The 12,174-nt window shown below is 56.6% G+C and overlaps 1 protein-coding gene across 1 annotated transcript; it reads left to right on the top strand.

The window, feature by feature from the left end:
• The first annotated feature begins 1,551 nt into the window (after window positions 1-1,551).
• CAPN12 (calpain 12) lies at window positions 1,552-11,963 on the top strand. The gene is made up of 21 exons (XM_031458655.2): window positions 1,552-1,788; window positions 2,235-2,304; window positions 2,510-2,628; window positions 2,815-2,948; window positions 3,677-3,845; window positions 4,631-4,705; window positions 4,779-4,864; window positions 4,934-5,008; window positions 5,664-5,827; window positions 5,913-6,145; window positions 6,624-6,635; window positions 6,832-7,040; window positions 7,234-7,276; window positions 7,366-7,425; window positions 7,943-8,000; window positions 8,377-8,447; window positions 8,550-8,612; window positions 9,247-9,325; window positions 11,586-11,702; window positions 11,800-11,858; window positions 11,937-11,963. The coding sequence occupies exons 1-21, from the start codon at window positions 1,552-1,554 to the stop codon at window positions 11,961-11,963; spliced, it is 2,160 nt and encodes a 719-aa protein (XP_031314515.2).
• The last annotated feature ends 211 nt before the right edge of the window (window positions 11,964-12,174 follow it).

The raw sequence follows: 12,174 nt of genomic DNA, 5'->3' as shown, positions 1-12,174 counted from the left end.
TGTGGAAGTTTGGCTGGGAAGAAAACTGATGAGTTTCTGGCCTCCTGAAATCTGTTTCTCCCATATCTTTCAATGGCTCCAGTGTCCTTTGGGGGAAATACTGCTCCACCGAATCCTGAGCCACAGGAAGGCAGGGTGGGGTGTCATGGTCACTAATGGGCCCGCCGTCCAGCCTAGGGCAGGTAGGTGCAGGTAGGTGCAGAGCAGCGCCTCCATGGGAAGCCCTGCCTGGGGCGACCAGGCTGAGATCTGCTTTGTCAGGGAGCAGAGAGACAGGGGTCCTGATGGCTCAGAGTCCCATGGTGGGTGACTGAGGAATTACAAGGACAGGGAGGAAAATGGAGAGGGACAGACAGTGAGGCATGTACAAGACAGATGCAGCAAGAAAAAGAGACATTGGAGGAGATATAAAGAGAGAGGGATGGCAGCACCATTGACAATAACCAAAACATGGAAGCAACCTAAATGCCCATTGGCAGACACCTGGATAAAGAAGCTGTGGTATATGTATACAATGGAATATTACTCAGCCATAAAAAAGAATAAGATAATGCCATTGGCAGCAACAGGGATGGGCCTGGAGATCATCATCCTAAGTGAAATAAGCCAGAAAGAGAAAGAAAAATACTGTATGATCTCACGTATATGGGGCATCTAAAAAAATAACACGAACTTATTTTCAAGACAGAAACAGACTCATAGACATAGAAAACAAACTTACGGTTATGGGGGCAAGGTGGAGGGATAAATTGGGAGTTTGGGATTTGCAGGTACTAACTACTATTTATAAAATAGATAAACAACAAGGTCATACTGTATAGCATAGGGAACTATATTCAGTATTTTGTAATAGCCTATAATGAAAAAGAATATGAAAATGAATATATATATATGTGTAACTGAATCACTATGCTGTACATCAGAAATTAACATAACATTGTAAACCAACAATACTTCAATTTAAAAAAAAGAGAGAGGGATGGAAACAGGGAGATACAGAGAGAGACATAGACAGATATGAAGATACAAACAAAAAAAGGAGAAAGACCAAAGGAGACAAGAGAGGTGGACAGAGAGTATGAGGCCAAGATGGGGAAGAGAGATACAACGGCAGGCAGAGAAACTGTTAGTGAAGAGACATAGAGATACAGACACAGAGGTAAACATGCCTCCCTTGCCATCCCTGCCCTCCTTGGCCCCACAGATGGAGACACACAGGTCCAAGATGGCAGGGACCCACCCCCCACTGACCTCCTTCTAGGCACTCCCACAGCGGCAGCCGGTCCTCCTTCAGCTCTGTCCTCCTTCCCTCCTGCTGCTGGCCAAGCCCATTAAGCTGCTACCCTGGCACAGTTGAAGGCCTCACGCCCTGGGGAGGAAACCACTAAAGAGGCGTCCCTGCTATCCGGCACCACAAACCGTCAATTAGTATTAACGAGGGAAGGCTCCTCACTAAAGACCCCCCACCTGGGCTCTGATGGAGGGGATGGCCCCACCCCTATGACTCAGGAGGTTAAAGGGCCTGGAACCAGCCTGTGAGCCAGTGTCCTGATGGCGTGTGGAAGCAGGAGGGTCACCATTCAGCTGGTGAATGAGGAGGCAGGGCCTGGAACCAGGGTCCCGAAGCTTTTTCGGGGCCAGAACTACAATGCAATCCGAGCAGCCTGCCTGGATGAGGGAATCCTGTTCCAAGATCCCTACTTCCCTGCTGGCCCTGATTCTCTTGGCTATAACCAGCTGGGACCGAACTCGAAGAAGGCCAAAGGGGTGGAATGGAAGAGGCCGCATGTAATGTGTGGATGGGGGCTGGGCTTCTGGGCCTGAGGGAGGATGTGGTTGAGGGGCTGGGCTCCTGGGTCTGAGGGAGGAGGATTTTAGGGGGCTGGGCTCCTGGGTCTGAGGGAGGATGTGGTTGGGGGGCTGGGCTCCTGGGTCTGAGGGAGGAAGGGGCTGGAGGCTTGGATCTGAGGAGGAAGGTCTGGGAGTTCCGACTCCTGGGTCTGAGGGAGGAAAGGTCTCTGTGGGACTGACTCAGAGCAGGCTCAGCCATCCTGGGTCAGGGGAGGACCAGGGAGGCCAAACACCTGTCCATAAGCTTTACAAGCCTCTTCTGGGGTTGGAGGCACTCATTACTCCGGAGCACTGAAGGCAGAAGGGGACCCAGGCATCTGACCTCCCAGTTGCTTCTTCCCTCCCCTTCCTGGCTGAGGCCTGGAATCCCCCATCACTCCTAGGAGTTTTGTGCTGAGCCCCAGTTCATCTGTGAGGACATGAGCCGGACAGACGTGTGTCAGGGGAGCCTGGGTGAGACCACTGAACCCATGCTGAGCCCATAGGTCACGCAAGTTGCAGCTGGGACCCTGACAGCCCTGCCCTCAGCCTCCCTCTGCCCCGCCCCCAGCCCCTCAGTCTATCCCTGTCCCTGCCTCTGTCTCCCTCTCAGTCTGTTCTCTCCTCGCGCATCAGTCTCCCTCTTTCCATCCTCACCCATCCTAGCTCTTCCTCCCAGGTAACTGCTGGTTTCTTGCCGCCGCTGCCTCCCTCACTCTGTACCCCCGACTCCTGTGGCGGGTGGTCCCCCCAGGACAGGGTTTCCAAGATGGCTATGCAGGTATCTTCCATTTCCAGGTAAAGCACAGTTCCTCTGTTCAAGCCTCGGTTTCCCCCATGGTGACACGGGTTGCACAGTTGACACTGTCTCCTTGGGGCTGTAATTCTTTGGCTGGTACAGCAGGGTCAGGGTCAGAGGTGGGGGCCCAGGCAGGGTCGGAGGTCAGGGGAAGCTGAGCCCGGCCCCACCCCTTCTCTCACCAGCTCTGGCAGTTTGGCCACTGGGTGGACGTCGTGGTGGATGACAGGCTGCCCGTGCGTGAGGGGAAGCTGGTGTTCGTGCGCTCAGCTCAGCGGAACGAGTTCTGGGCCCCACTCCTGGAGAAGGCCTACGCCAAGTAAGGACCCCAACCCCCCCAGTGCCAACCCAAGTCACAGCCAGCTGGCCAAAGGGGACCCTCAGAGCCCCCTGGCTTCTGGGATCCTCCAGACACCCCACCAAAGATCTCCAACCAAGGCATGGCACCCAGGACCCTAATGTCACACCATCGCCTAAGGACCTCCAAGTCAGAAACCCTTCCCTCCATCAACATTTACACAAAATCCTCCTAGAGCCCTGCCAAATACCCGTATTTCTGAAGGAGCCTGAGATCTCATGTATCAGGCCCCAGAGTCACCAAGTCTAAGATTGACCCCTCGCTAGGGAACCTGTAATCTCAGACAATCTCTCCATCAAGAAACCTAAGGCATCTCTGAATATTGGATGTAATCCCCAGGACTCTCAAAGCTTGGCTTCCTCCAATCCTGCAGCTCTGAAATCCCTGACAAGCCCCATCGGGATCACCCCCAAAGCAGACATCTCCCAGAGACTCAGTGTCAGACTCAGCCCCTACGAAGCCCAGAATTCTGACAGAGGTTTCCTGTGACCCCCAAATCATGCAGTCCCAGTGGCCCCAGGAGCCGCCAGCTCGATTTCCAAGGGCTTCCAGAGTGTGCGCACCTCAAGAGTGTAGAAATTCGGGATAGACCATGGGGAAATTTGTGGACAGAGGCCCCCCACATCTCAAGGGTTGCCCGAGATACACCCACATGCCTCAGACACCCCACCCCAAACCTGCTCCCACAGGCTCCACGGATCCTATGAGGTGATGCGAGGCGGCCACATGAATGAGGCTTTTGTGGACTTCACAGGCGGCGTGGGTGAGGTGCTCTACCTGAGGCAAGGCACCCCAGGCCTCTTCTCCGCCCTGCGCCATGCCTTGGCCAAGGAGTCCCTTGTGGGCGCCACTGCACTGGTGAGAGAAACTCCCGCGGAGACCCCCACCAGGACCGGAGCACAGTCACGGTGGGAGGGGCTGGTGCCCTGGGTCCTTCTCTCTGCTTTCACTGTTGGCTTATTCTCGCTCACAAATCAAACACGAGCAAGTCAAAAGAACCTTTATTTGCTCTCAAAACTAATAAGCTTCAGGCACAGCTGGATCCAGGTGCTTAGTGGATGTTGTGAATGTGTTTTTCTATTCCTTGTTCTAGATTAGCTTCACTCACAGGCAGGCTTTCCCCTCATGGACACAAAAATGGCCCCCACAGCTGTGGGATCCTCCTACCACCCTGGGGGAGGTGTGTAAAAAAAAAAGTGCCTCTTTCTAAAAATTTCAGCAGAAGTCCCCGGATTGATTTTCATGGGCTTAGTTTGGGTCCTATGTTCATCTGTGACCCAACCACATACTCATTTATTCACTGAGTCAGTCTAACTCATTTATTCATTTACTTAATCCTCTACTCAGTTACTGACTGTCTTTGTCTTTTGTGTTTCTCTGTCTCTTTCCCTGTCTGTTCTGTATCTTTGTCCCTGTGTCTCTGTTTCTCTCCTTTTTAAATCTATTTTGGTCTCTTGTCTTCATCTGCCTCTTTCCTTCTCTCTCCTTCTCTCGCCAACTCCCACACCCTGTCAGAGCCCCGTGCCATTCAGTTAGGTGCTCTGGGTGACTTCTAGCTGTGGTGACAGGACGTGGCGATGCAGAGAGGAGCAGCCACCCTCCTGTCCCCCAATATGGCTCACTGTCCCCTATCCTCTGCCCAGAGTGATCGGGGCGAGTACCGTACTGAAGATGGGCTGGTGAAGGGACACGCATATTCAGTCACCGGCACACACAAGGTGAGGATCCCCCAGGGGTGGGCTGGCAGGAGGTGTCCAAGCAGCCACTCCCCACTGACCACGCCTCCATTAGGTGTCACTGGGCTTCACCAAGGTGCGGCTTCTGCGGCTGCGGAACCCGTGGGGCAGTGTGGAGTGGACCGGGGCCTGGAGCGACAGGTGGGATGGATCTGGGGGAGGGGGGAGGCTTAGCCACACCCACCGACCCCTGACACCCAGTCTCCCCAGCTGCCCACGCTGGGATGCACTCCCCACGGAGTGGCGAGATGCCTTGCTGGTGAAAAAGGAGGAGGGCGAGTTCTGGTGAGTGGGGCAGCATCCTAGGCCTGCCTCTGAAAAGGGTGCTAGGCCAGTGGGGTTAGGGAGCAGGATGAGTCCTGCTTGAAGGGACATGGGAGAGGTTCACGGGGATGGGTTCTAACAGGGAGGAACTGCCCATATCCATGGTAATTTGGAGGTCAGGTTCTATCTGGGGAAGTCGAGGAAGAATCAGTAGTAATATTAGGGAGATTTGGAAGCATAGTCATCTTTGGAGGGTTGAAGGGGGTGGGAAAAATTTAGGGCAACTGGAGGAGGCTTGGTGACATCTGGGGCATTTCTTGAGACGCGGCAATACTGAGGGGCTGAAGGATACTTGTTGGTGATAGAGTCTGAGGGTCTTAATATTTGGAGGTTAAAGGCAATTTGTCAGTATTTGGAGGAAGTTTGTGGATCTCGGCTATGTGTGGGGCATTTCTGAGGACTTGGAGAAATCTGGGGGAGCCAGAGAGCTCTAGTTTGGGGGTCATTTCTGGAGACATGGTATTATTTGGGGGAACTGAAGTGTATTTGGCAACATTTAAGGAATTTAGGGAGCTTTGTGATGGAGATTCGCTTCTGGGGTCTTGAGATATTTGGGAAACTGGGGCCCTGGGGAGGTAGGGGCTGGGGCAGGGTCTGACTGCCTGCCACTGTCCAGGATGGAACTGCAGGACTTCCTTCAACACTTCGACACCGTCCAGGTCTGCTCGCTGAGCCCTGAGGTGCTGGGCCCCAGCCCGGCTGGAGGCGGCTGGCATGTTCACACCTTCCAAGGCCGCTGGGTGCGCGGCTTCAACTCTGGCGGGAGCCAGCCTGGTGCCGGTAGGTGAGGCCTGGAGGGGGCCCTGAAGGCAAGCAAGGGGGACTGTGGCAGGCTGGGTAACCCTCGATCTTTCTCTTCTATTAGAAACCTTCTGGACCAACCCCCAGTTCCGGCTGACGCTGCTGGAGCCTGATGAGGAGGAGGAGGAGGATGATGAGGGGCCCTGTGGGGGCTGGGGGGCAGTGGGGGCACGAGGCCCTGCACGGGGTTGCCGCATCCCCAAGTGCACTGTGCTCCTGTCACTCATCCAGCGCAACCGGCGGCGACTGAGGGCCCAGGGCCTCACTTACCTCACAGTGGGATTCCACGTGTTCCAGGTGGGACCCTGGGCTGAGCAGAGGCAATAGGGAACAGAGAGGCATGGAGGGGCCCTGGGCCAAGGGGGACCCGCAGGGGCAAGGAGGGGATGGGGAGGCTGAGGGGGTAGAGGACGGGGGCCAGGGGTTAGAGACAAGACACAGCTGAGGAAATGAGAGGGAGGGGGTCAAGGAGAGGCTGAGGGGCTAGGGGAGGGCACAGAGAGAGGCTGGTGGTCAGAAGGGCAGGGGGGAGGGGTCAGGAAGGAGTCAGAGAAATGGCTAGGGGCTGAGGATCAGGGAAGGGACGGAGGAACAGAGAAGGTACTTGAGGGCACAGTTGGGAGTGAGGGTCCAGGAGGGGCTGGGTCAAGGACTGAGGGGAAGGGGCTTAATGAGGGGTGGGATGGGAAGAAAAGAGAGGGAGGGGTGCCCAGGGGACTCTGAAGGGTGGCCACCTCCCCCTGGCCCTGATTCCCCTTGCTTTTCCTTCTTACAGATCCCAGAGGAGGTGGGTCTCATATGGGACCCCAGACTCCATCCATCACTGAATAAGCCCCAGGGGCTCAGACAACCTGGGGGCCTTGGGGGCACTTGGAGTGATGGGTGATGAGTGGGTTTGGACAGGGTGGTCTGGAGGGTGCGGTGGGTTGGAGGCCACGTGGGGTGAACTTGGGCGGTCATGGTGATGCTGCCTTGTCCCCCAGCTGCTGGACCTGTGGGACTCCCCGCGCAGTCGCGCACTCTTGCCGAGCCTGCTGCGCGCAGACCGCTCGCGCTTCTGCGCCCGCCGCGACGTGAGCTGCCGCTGCCGCCTGCGCCCCGGCCACTACCTGGTGGTGCCCAGCGCGGCCCACACCGGCGACGAGGCCGACTTCACGCTGCGCATCTTCTCTGAGCGGCTCCACACCGCCCTGTGAGCCAGGCACCCAGCCCCGCCCCGCCCCGCCCCGCCCCGCCCCGCCCCTGGGATCCCCAGCCCCACCTGCGTGGGTCAGCCCAGGGTCCCCTCAAAACCCAACTTGAGTCTTAGCTGAGACCCGCACACCCCATATCCCCAGCAGCGGGGTGAGCAGCCCCCTCCCCCATCTCTCATCTGTAATTTGCAGGGAGATTGATGACGTGATCAGCGCTGACTTGCATGCCCTCATGGTGAGGGGCTGCTGCGGAGGGAGGGGTGGGGAGGATGGTGTGTGGGAGGGAATCCTCTTGGCCAGAACTAAACTCCCCCCACCCCACAGGTCCCCTACATTCCCCTGGAGCTGGGATTGGAGCAGCTGTTCCTGGAGCTGGCAGGAGAGGTGAGGAAGCTGGGCAGGACAAAGCAGGTCCCCTCCCTTCCTCCTCCCTCCCCTTATCCCCCTCTTTCATCCTCAACATCTCATTTTGCTTTCGTTTCTGTGCTTAAATCTCCTGACTTTTTCTCAAAGTGCTCTCAGCCCTTCTCTGCCTCAACGCCTTTGCTCAATCTGTACCCTAAGCCTTGACTGCTTTCTCTCCCTTCACAACCCCTGTGGGGCTAAGACCTCATCTTTCCAATGTGCCCTTCTCTGGAAGCTCTCCCAGACCCTCCCCAGGCTGGCCAGCTGCTTGCCCTGGGTGTCTCCCACAGCCCACTGCTTCTCCATTGCAGCCCTGATCACTCTGGGGACAGGCCTCTCTCCCTCCCTCAATCGTGAACTCTGAGAGGGCAGGCCTGTGGCTCTCTGTCTTTGCTGTGTCTCCAGCAATGCCCAGCATGCTGTCTGGGCTGCCCCAGGCTGTTTGTTGAATGGCTGCCTGAGTGAACAGCCTCACAACTGGCTCTCTCCTTGCCAGGAGGAAGAACTCAGTGCCCCTCAGCTCCAGACCTTATTAAGCATTGTCCTGGAGCCTGGTGAGTTGGGGACCAAGAGCTGACCCCATGGAAGCCCCCATGTGTGTTCATCCATGATGCTGCTACAGTCAGGTCATGGGAACCCTGGGCTCAGCCTGGTGGCATCTCCCCAAATGTGGGTCCTGTGGCAGGACCTGTGGGCCAAGGCCATGGCCACTCAAGTCCCCCTTCCTCTAAGGGAGAGTCAGGGAGTGTAGCTGCCGTGAGCACAGACTGAGACCCCCCTGCCTGGATTCAAACCCCAGCTCTGCTAGTTGCCAGCAGTCACATGGCTCTCTGCACCTCAGTTTCTATAAAATGGGGATAACAATAATCCTGGCACTTACAGTCATGGCCCATATGCAGGAAGTGCTACTTTTTTGCTTTTTTCCTATAGCCAGGACCCATGCTCGGAACCCCAGAGAAATCGGGCTCAGGACCTGTGAGCAGCTGCTGCAGTGTTTTGGGGTATATGATGGGGGCCGTGCCTGGGTTAAGGGAGGATGGGGATGTGGGGAACTCTGCTTCTCTTCTGGGAATATTAACCTTAACCAGATGCCCCATTCCCAGCATGGGCGAAGCCTGGCCCTGCACCAGTTCCAGCAGCTCTGGGGCCACCTCCTGGAGTGGCAGGTAAGGTGGGGAGCTGGGGAGGGCCACCTCCTCCTGGACGGAGGAGGCTAGCGGGCCCCAGAGGTGAAGGGGGAACTGGACCACACCACACCACACCAACCAACTTGGAGGGATCTGGCTGGGATGTCCCTGCCTTGTCCACCGTTTTGTTGTCCCTCCAGGTCCAGGGGGGCTAAATAGCTCAGGGATGAAGAGCAGACTCTGGTCCTGGGTTGGAATCCTAGCTTCTAGCTTAACCTTTCTGGCTGTGTGACCTCAGGCAAGTCAGCTGTCCTATGAGGGGCCTTTGCTTGTCTATCAATAGAAAACACTAATTCCCACCTCTGTGGATCCCTGAGAGGAGAAAATGGTCCCAGGCCCCCCTACACTAGAAGTGATAAGCCACTATTTGTTGAGCCCTCACTACGCCCTTTGTGGGTAGAATCAGCCTGTCCTCACCGCAACCTGGTTACTGCTGTTACTATTCCTCCCACTTTACAGACTGGGAAGGAGGCTCAAAGTGGTTAAGCTGCTTGCACAGGACAAGCAGCGAGGAAGAAAGGGAGCTGGGGTGGAAGCCCAGGCTGTCTGGCTCCAGGGCCCCCTTTCGGCCTCCTTCGGGGGCTGGGAGGCTGACCAGTACCTCCCTGTCCAGGCCGCATTTGACAAGTTTGATGAGGATGCCTCTGGAACCATGAACTCCTATGAGCTGAGGCTGGCGCTGAATGCGGCAGGTATGGACAGAGGACCTTGGGATCTGGGGGACGGGCCTGCTCCCCCTCCTACCCCTTACTCCTACCCTACCAGCCACAAAGCCCGCACCTTAGTTTGCTGCCAGCTCTTGGCAGGGACTGGGTGACCCTGAAAGAGGCCACGTGGGGAGAATCCCCAGGGGAGAGGGGCCACGAGAGAAGCATGGGCCCAGGATGGCACTGAGGGGAGGGGGGCCTTCCTGGGGGAAGGAGAGAGGATGGGCTTGGAAGCTGGTGTCTGAGAAGCCCTGGCCCCCAGGGCCTCATGTTAGAACATCTGGGACTCCTGGAATCCTTCGGTGGCCCTGGGCACGTAAGTCCACCACCTGGAGCCTCCATTTCCCTCTCTATAAGAGGAGCTTGTGGAATGGAGCCCACAGGGCCTAGTGCTGGGGAATGCAGCTTCGGTTACCTCGCATCAGAGCATACGAAGGAAGGCTCCTGCTGAAAGGCTGTTCTTCTGGGAGACATAGAACCTCCCATTCCATTTGTGTGCGAGCACAAGATCCTAGCCAAGGAGCAGAGCCAGAGATCAACTTTCCTGGGCTCTGAAGTAAGTTAGAGAAGTGCCTGTGTGATCTGTCCCCTACCCGACCTTGTGTGGAGGGTTGGGGAGTGGCTGGGATGAGACACAGAACTCCCAGACCCCTACCCGACCCCAGGGCTCATCTGCTACAGCAACAGGAAGGGTGAGACGTGGGGAGACGGGAGGCTGGGGGTGACTGTGATCCGGAGTCTGAGCGGCAAGGGAGACCCTAGTGGAGGGAGGTCAAAGGTCCAAGGAGGTACAAGACAAGAAAGGAACTCAAGATAGAAGGGGGAGATGGAGTCAGAGAGAGAAGATTGGGAGATGTGACCCTTAGAAATGGAGTCCCAGGTGATCAGAAACGGAGGCGAGAGAGGATGGGGGGAAGATGGAAGGTTTGTACTGTTCACTCAATGTTACCGAGTGCCTGGGACAGGCCTCGTGTTATTCTAGGCAGAAGAAAAGTGGACTCAAGGAGCTGATGTTCTGGTGGTGCAGACACACAGCCAAGAAGGAGAATGTCTAGGTCAGGCGGTGATAAATGCTATGGTGGAAAAAGGAAGCAGGCCACGGTGCTGGGATACACAGTGGATGGGGTGCAGGTGGCGGCAGGGCAGTCAGGGATGGCCTGTGAGGGCTACCAGGTGGCCAGGGACAACAGGGGCCCTGGGGATGGGTAACCAGGTCATGGTCACTAGGGCCCAGTAGACTAGGTAACGGGTTTCACAAGAACTGGGGGCCCCGGGAAGGACCCCGTACCAGGCAGCACAGGACATGGGAGCGTCTGAGAGCAGTCTAAGGAAGCGGACACCTCCCATGGAAGGAGAGGAATGCCAGAGCGGGCAGCTGAGGGGCTCCTGGCCCCTTCTCAGGTCCTTCTGCCTCCGCTGGCCAGGGCCTCCCACAGCCCTGGGCACAGCACCACCTCCCCTTAATTCCTGAGGAAACATAAATGCCAGAAGGGGAGTGAACTCTTGGAGGTCACACTGCCAGGTTGAGGCCACAGGCCCCCGGGCCAATTGTTCAACGGCACCTAGAGTAAGGGACAGTGTGTGACAGCACCTGACAACTACTTGTTAAAATGACTGGTGCACAGAATAGGGGGTAAAGATGGGCTTGAGGGGGTGGGAGCCCGTGAAATTACCCTCAGAACTGTGTTTATGTGGACATGTGGGGACAGAGGAGAGTCACCCTGCAACCTGGGGTCTGGGAGGGTTACCTGTGACCTGGAAGGGGAATCACTGCTTTTAGCTTTTAAAAGTCAGTTGAGATTCCTCATCAGATGATTTCTAAACTTTAAACATCAGCCCTGGTGTGGAGCAGGGAGTGACAGTCCATATGGGACTGACCAAAATGCTTTGCTGCACAGAAACATTCTCCAGTGTCCATTAGGAGAAGTTCTGCAGAGTTTAAAGGAATGATAATACTGGCATAGTTATTCTGTGTCAGACACTGTCCTAAACTCTCTATGTGTAACTTCTTCACACAATCTTATGGGATTAGGGCTGTCAAAGTTCCCAGTTGACAGATGAGGAAACTGAGGCCCAGAGAAGAGAAGGGAGCTGCCCCTGGCCACATAGCTGGGGTGAGGCAGAGCTGGGATTTGAGAGGTGGGACAGGCCCCCATGGTGTGTCTTCCCTGGGGAGTCAGAGTGGGATGAAACACTGAGGCGGGGTTCAGGGGGGCAGCCCAGGCTCAGAGGTGGCCTCCCCCAGGCTTCCACCTGAACAACCAGCTGACCCAGGTCCTCACTAGCCGCTACCGGGACAGCCGTCTGCGTGTGGACTTCGAGCATTTTGTGTCCTGTTTGGCCCAGCTCATCTGCATCTTCCGTGAGTGACATGCCTGGTACAGGTGGGGCAGAGGTAGGACATCTCCATGGCAGGGGGACTAGGGAGGTGGGTGCTCACGTCGCCCCTCTCTGCACAGGCCACTGCAGCCAGCACCTGGATGGGGGCGAGGGGGTTGTCTGCCTGACCCACAGACAGGTGAGCCTGGGCTGGAGGGAGGGTGGCTCGGGAGTCTGAGAGTCCCCTGCCTCACATCTGCTGTCTTTTCCCGCCCAGTGGATGGAGGTGGCCACCTTCTCCTAGGACCTCAGCACAGGAGCCCCTGCAGCTGGAGGCGGGAGAGCTGCTGGGAGCCCCACCCTTCCCTTCTCCCAGCCTGGACTGGGGTTTATTCTACAGGGAGGGGGCTGATGCTCGAACATTAAGCAGAGGTTCAGAGCATGACCGTGGGAGGCAGCCTGCCTGGGGTTGATTTCTGGCCCCACCACCCACCAGCTGGGTGACACTGGGCACG

The sequence above is a fragment of the Camelus dromedarius genome, chromosome 9 (assembly GCF_036321535.1).
Source record: "Camelus dromedarius isolate mCamDro1 chromosome 9, mCamDro1.pat, whole genome shotgun sequence".
Taxonomy (NCBI): domain Eukaryota; kingdom Metazoa; phylum Chordata; class Mammalia; order Artiodactyla; family Camelidae; genus Camelus; species Camelus dromedarius.
The sequence above is the reverse complement of the archived record's forward strand: the minus strand, read 5'-3'. Positions and strand labels throughout refer to the sequence as shown.

Bases quoted from the DNA above. Each gene is read 5' to 3' on its own strand.
- CAPN12 (XM_031458655.2), top strand. From the start codon at position 1,552: ATGGCGTGTGGAAGCAGGAGGGTCACCATTCAGCTGGTGAATGAGGAG. The intron at 7,277-7,365 runs GTGAGGGGCTGC...CCCACCCCACAG, and splicing joins CTGACTTGCATGCCCTCATG to GTCCCCTACATTCCCCTGGA. The intron at 11,703-11,799 runs GTGAGTGACATG...CTCTCTGCACAG, and splicing joins CCAGCTCATCTGCATCTTCC to GCCACTGCAGCCAGCACCTG.